This window comes from Myotis davidii, unplaced genomic scaffold, assembly GCF_000327345.1.
Source record: "Myotis davidii unplaced genomic scaffold, ASM32734v1 scaffold135, whole genome shotgun sequence".
NCBI lineage: Eukaryota > Metazoa > Chordata > Mammalia > Chiroptera > Vespertilionidae > Myotis > Myotis davidii.
This window is the reverse complement of record NW_006289813.1, coordinates 1384659-1390949: the sequence shown is the minus strand read 5'-3', so window position 1 is coordinate 1390949 and position 6291 is coordinate 1384659. Positions and strand designations below refer to the sequence as shown.

At 39.3% G+C, this 6291-nt stretch overlaps 1 protein-coding gene across 1 annotated transcript in view; it reads left to right on the top strand.

Annotated features, from left to right (window-relative positions):
* Nucleotides 1–2415: 2415 nt before the first annotated feature.
* The window catches only part of PIK3R1 (phosphoinositide-3-kinase regulatory subunit 1), a 73451-nt gene continuing 69575 nt past the window's right edge, over nt 2416–6291 (top strand). The window contains exon 1 of the mRNA XM_006762397.2: nt 2416–3121. Coding sequence (XP_006762460.1) covers nt 2788–3121 — 334 coding nt within the window. The 5' untranslated portion in view covers nt 2416–2787. The remainder of the gene's footprint in view (nt 3122–6291) is intronic.

Below are 6291 nucleotides of genomic sequence, written 5' to 3'. Positions count from 1 at the left end.
TGAGAAGCTGAAAGTAACGATGAAGAGTTTTATTTTGGCCCCTTGAATACTGACTCTGACATAGAAAGTGATAACATTTGTAGTAATTCTACTAGTAGTGACGTAGTTCCAAAAAAGAATTAATAAATCTTATTTATCCTTCATAATCTTGCATGTTATGTATCACTGCTCTTTCAATGGAAATTAATTCCGACCAGTACAACACCCATGTCCAAATTTAATACGACCGCAAAGGGTTAAGCCATGGAGGGGAAAAAATAGCCTGCATCTTCTTAGCCAAGGATGCTGTGTACTTCACACTAGGACACGAGACATTCGTCACCCAAATGACTAGTCAGGTCTCCTTTTCTTTTACATTGTTCTCTGAACACTTAATTGGCACCGAATCATGGCTGATCTCGAATTGTTTTGATTGATCATCCTGGCCTTGATGATGGGGTCCCAGAAGATAGGAATGGCGTATTCTAATACAACGGTGTACTTTGAATCCTACAGTCAGAGGAGATCTGGGGTTCATTTTCTCAGACGAGGGCCCAGTGTGCTGTACGGGATTTATCTTACACAGTCAGTAAGCTTCTTTTTGCAGATGGTGAGGGACACAGAATTAATGGAAACACAGGTTTCTGGCACACATGGCAGAGATTGCTACTCTAGAGTCTGGCCTCAGTAAAGCCAGCAAGTTCTTCGGGTTTGTAATACCTTGAGTATTCATGGAGCCTTTCTTACTACAGTGTGCCCTGGCGAGGAACTTGCATAGATAGCTACATAGGTATGTGGTGAGCAGGGGCCTGGTGGTCGCTGAGGACTGTGCTCCCATTCTGAGAAGAATCTCACCAAACTGGCCCACTGAGTTGTTGAAATAGAGGAAGCCATAAGCAGCAGCTGGAGGAAAGACCTAACCAGCCTACTGGTTGAAGAATCCCCCCCTCCCCCACAAAAAAAGACATACATTGCCTGGAAAAGCTAACAAAAATTGCAAGGCAGATTTGGAGGGATTACATTATTCTTAGGCATATTGCCTGGTTTCCAGGCATTTAGGGACATGTAAATTTTTTCATGTTCTTTAGAGTTCTGTGTCTCATTTGTACAGAGTGCATTAGTACTAAAAATGAGATGTGCTAGTTCTACATTTTTGTGTGAATTTATACAGTGAGTATTTAATTTGATTCCAGATCTAGCAAAAGGAGAGGCTGTCTTCAAACATAATATAGTTTATTTTTTCATCCTCTCTGCTGGTTGCTTTCATTTTTTTCTCTGACAACTGAAATACAAAGCAGAGTAATACTAACCAAAATTCATATTCTTGCTACACAAACATTTCCAGTGTTTGTTTTTGCTTCTTTTAATATGTAACTCTCCTAAGAGTGTTATTATATTACAGCTAAGAGGCTTTAGCCATGTAAAGTTGAATACTTTACACTTCTGAACGCCAACATAACAATTACACTGTAATCAGATTTGTCTTCTTAAGATGCTTACACTGAAGAGTGCCTATAATATTAAACTTCTGAAGTGTTCCACACTGTATAAAGTTTGTACAAACTCTCTTTGATATAGCACACCGAAATTGTGTGACTATTGTTTTTATTGCTTTATTGTTCAGCCAGCTTAACGGAAACCTTTAGGTTGCTTTGACTTTATAATAAAGGTAACGATGAGAAATGATTGGAGTGCTAAGTGTGCACATGCGTGCACTATTCTATTGGCAATCCAACGCTAACTTACTAACTTAGAGAATCGTTGGCTCTCTAATTTCTCTGTCTCCACTATGTTAAAAAAAAAAGAAAGAAAGCTTTCATTTCCCATTTCTCCCTCCACTAAGCTATCTTCATAGAATAATTTGCAGGAGCTGTCTCTACTTCCTCTTCAGTTCCTTAACGCCTTAAATTCTACTTGCTATCCTCAATACTACTCGACTGCAGTCTGCTTTCTCAAAAGTCAACGATGCTCCCTCTTCACCTCCAGACAGATTGGGCTCCCTGTTCTGGCTCTGGCTCTTTCCAGAATATGATACTTGCTTAGTCACATTTGTACCTTAGGCCATGCCACACATTTCATTCTGCCTTCAGAACCCTACAGTTAGATGTTATCTCTCCCTCGTTTGAACTCTGTAGTGTTGAGTTGCTGCTGTCTTTTGGCATTTACCTCATGTTATTGTGTACCAGTTCCTTGTGTACCAGTCTTATCTCTGAGACATTGCCACATGCCAACACCCCTTCCAGCCCTGCCTGGTGCTCTTAGAAGGCAGGGAATGTCTCACTAATCTTTGTTGTGGATATCATGTCCAGCAATAGCACGCTGCCCATGTACATCTGCCAAATTGATTAAGTACTTGTTGAATGGAAGTAGAAATTCAAATTCACACAGATGGCCAAGTGTGATGTTCATTCTTAAGTCTTGTTTTTCTTTTGCTAGGTGAAGCTTGCGTGTGGAGCGCAGCAGTAAAACCAGACGACAGATGGACAGTGTGACAAGAGTGTCAGAAAGGATTGGGCCTCGCTGTGAGAGTCAGCCTGGAGTCCAAGTGTTGACAAGTTGCTGAAAAGGAAGCCAGTGGGAGAACTGTGGCCTGCAGAGGAAGTGGAGCCCTGTCTTCAGTCACACCGTTGATGGAGGACAGATGGACAGTCACCTCTCCTCTTAAACCTTTGGAGAGTTGCCCTTTGTCCTCTGCTGGACACATATTCGGAATCTTAACACACTCTCTGAGCTCACCTTCCTTAGAAACATAAAATTAGACTGCAGTGTAACCAGACTCGTCTGTTGCATGGTCACAGATTTGCAAACATGAGTGCTGAGGGGTACCAGTACAGAGCACTCTATGATTATAAAAAGGAACGAGAAGAAGATATTGACTTGCACTTGGGTGACATATTGACTGTGAATAAAGGGTCCTTAGTAGCTCTTGGATTTAGTGATGGACAGGAAGCCAGGCCTGAAGAAATTGGCTGGTTAAATGGCTATAATGAAACCACGGGGGAGAGAGGGGACTTTCCGGGAACTTACGTAGAATATATTGGGAGGAAAAAAATCTCACCTCCCACCCCAAAGCCCCGGCCACCTCGACCCCTTCCTGTTGCACCAGGTTCTTCAAAAACTGAAGCAGAAACTGAGCAGCAAGGTCAGTATTAATGAGTGATTTTTAAATGACTTTTTATTTTTTAAAAAGGGAAGTTTTACATTTGGGTTGAGTTGAAATGCCCTGGGCAGAAGTTGTTTCGGCAACTTTACCTGAATTTATACATGGTGCGTAAAAGCTTGGTCAGTCACCACATGACTAGACGTTTGTGCTTGTGGGGTGGAGGGTTTAGTTATAAAATAGGGAGATGGTATCTGAGAACCTGTTTAGTGAGTGTTTTTAAGAACTACTTTTGTAGTTGTCATTGAATTAAATACTTTTTGCTTTCTTATTCTTATAATTGCTATTATATATCTAAATCATTTTAGGAAAATAGAGGGTAAGTCTAATGTAAGTATATTTAACATTAATGTGATTTGTGTGGAAAAAATGTAGAGAGTAATAAAATGACCACAGAACTCAGGGGAGAAGAAACCATTGTTTTCATAACCCGGTGTCTACCTCCTGGTTTCCTCTCCAGGAACACTGTGCCTGCAGCTGAAACCCAATCCTGTCGTTAGCCTAGATGTGGAGGGAGTTCTCTTCCTCTGTGGGCAATGTGTATGTAGCATGAGTGCCTATAGTGCTCTTGGCCTTCATGAGAAAAAACGATCACTGAATGCTTTTCCTAAATGGAAACCATCTTGATTCAAAAGCCATTCATTGTTTATTGGAGGTGGTCCTTGTATGAGCTTTGTTTATTTGTTTCTGTTCAGTTTCACACAGAGACAGGCCTTTGACTCAGCTTTGCTGTTATCAGTTTTGTCAATTCATTTCCTCACTGGTAAATTTCAAGCATTTTTTTCCTGCTGTGTAATCTTTCTTTCCCTTCCCAAGACTGGAATAGGTATGGAAAGGTATGCTTAGAATGGGTGGACTCGGTGGCAGCGGTTACAATAGAACTGGCTGCAGCATCGCAATGTATTTCTGGAAGAGATTCTGATACTGTTATGCTTTCTTTGGTGTGGCTTGTTTTAGCAAAAAATGAATGAGGTAATGAGAATAAAGAAGCAGGATGTAAGGGTAAATAGCTGCCTTTTAGTGTAGAGTAATAATAGGATGGGAATATTTTGTAAAAGTCAAAGAACTTACTAAGGATGCCTTTTCCCTCTCCCACCTGACCCAAAAGAGGTACTTGTTTCATGAACATTACACCATATTTATTGTAAAATATGTCTAAATATGTTTTACTATACATTTCAAAAGCCAAGACTTAATTTTTCAGGTGAATCAAAATCTAGACACACAAATTTTGTCAACCATGGTGTTGATAAAAGGTATTGAACCACCTTGATTCAGAAACCTCTCATTGATTATTGGAGATGGTCCACATTGGAGCTCTGTGCACAGCTGTTCATTTAAGGGGCTTTATTTGTTTTTGTTTGATTGTTTCTGTTCAGTTTCACACAGAGGCAAGCCTTTTACTCAGCTTTGCTGTTATCTGCTTTGTCAATTTCAAGCATTTTTTTCTACTGTGTAATCTTTTCTCTCTCTCTGAGACTATGTATGACAAAAACCATAAATAGTTGGTTTTTTCCACCAATTTACATATTTTTAATTTGAATTTTTGTTTTATAAGTTAGAAACAGGTCCTTATAAATAGGCTAATTCAAGAGAGAAAACGATTTAATTTATCCCAGAATACAAAAGATTACTGGGCTGCCCAGCTTGCTGTACCAGGCTCAGTGGTTGAGCATTGACCTATGAACCAAGAGGTCACAGTTTGATTCGCCCAGGTTGCAGCCTGATCCCCCTTGAAGGAGGTATGCAGGAGACAGCTGATCAATGATTCTCTTTCATCACTGATGTTTCTCTCTCTCGCCCTCTCCCTCTCCCTCTCCTCCTCTTCCTTCCTTTCTTAAATCAATAAAAAATATATTTTTTAAAAAAGATTACAGAACCATAAAAATATCTGAGTTGGATTAGAAAAGAATATTTAAAAGGTGGAAAGGGGTATTTTGTCAATATTAATACAAAAAGATTTTGTAAAAGTAATTTCTAAACAAAATTGCACTTGATATTTGTTTCAGGTGTAACTTTATTTGGATATAGTATACAGAAAAGCAAGTCTTTTAAGAAAAATGTTTTTCTCTTTTTAGGTCCTAAGCTCTGTTATAATGCTTTCTCATGTAATATGGTGACAATTGAAAATTTTAACAGCTTTTTTATTTTTTTAAATCATAAAAATGTAAAGTGAAAATTTTTAGCAGAATTTAAGAAGGAGACCCATGATAATATGCATTTAAGTATTAGAAAGAATAGGTGTGAATATAAGTGAGAAATTGGGAATAATGGAGAGATTGAAAAGGCAGTGTTTAGGGGGTTGGGCAGGGAATGCAGTACTAAACATTCGAATTTCTAGACTGTTAATCTTGTATTCTCAGTTAATTATGATTCCTGCTCTGACTGAATACTCCATTGGTCAGAACTTAGTTTGGATATTCCAAGGTGGTGGGTTAGATCCTCCATCAGGGCACATATAAGAATCAACCAATGAATGCATAAATAAGTGGAACAACTAATTGGTTTCGCACTCTCTCTCTCCTCCCGTCCCCCCTCTCTCTTCTCTTTCTCTCTAAAAAAATCAGTACATAAAAATTTAAATAAATAAATAAATGCAGTTGCTATAAAATGAGAATTTAGTAACTCCTACTAGTTGCATGTCCAATGGATATGGAAAGTAGTTGTAAGACCAAGTTAGATGTTGAAAGCTATGGGACTCTGATTTCTTTTGCCTAAGCGTATATTTGCTTGAAAAACTTTTGCAGTGACAATGTTCTGTGAAGGTGGAAAGGATAGTTCTTATTGTAACTGAATTCTTGAGTCTTCTTTTTCCTCCCCGCCCCCCACGTAACTTAGCCTGTTTTTCGTGTTTGACTGCCTTTATTTTATTAGAATTGACCCCTGAGGTCTCAGGTCTCATGCAGGTCCTTCTTGTTGAGATAGTGTCCTGTGGGCAGTTTTGCACACTCCTCTGATGGGCAAAGGGGAAATAGGGTGCTCTGACCTGCCTGCCTGCCGATCACATGCTCCTGTACCCTGTGCTTGCCACCTGCTGTGTTTAAAAGAAAGTTGTCATTAGACTGTGGCCAAAAGTAGACTCTTTGTGAAGGATTCCTCCTATTGTAATAGAACCAGCTTTTCCACTTTCCTTATATGTTCCTGGAAACAAA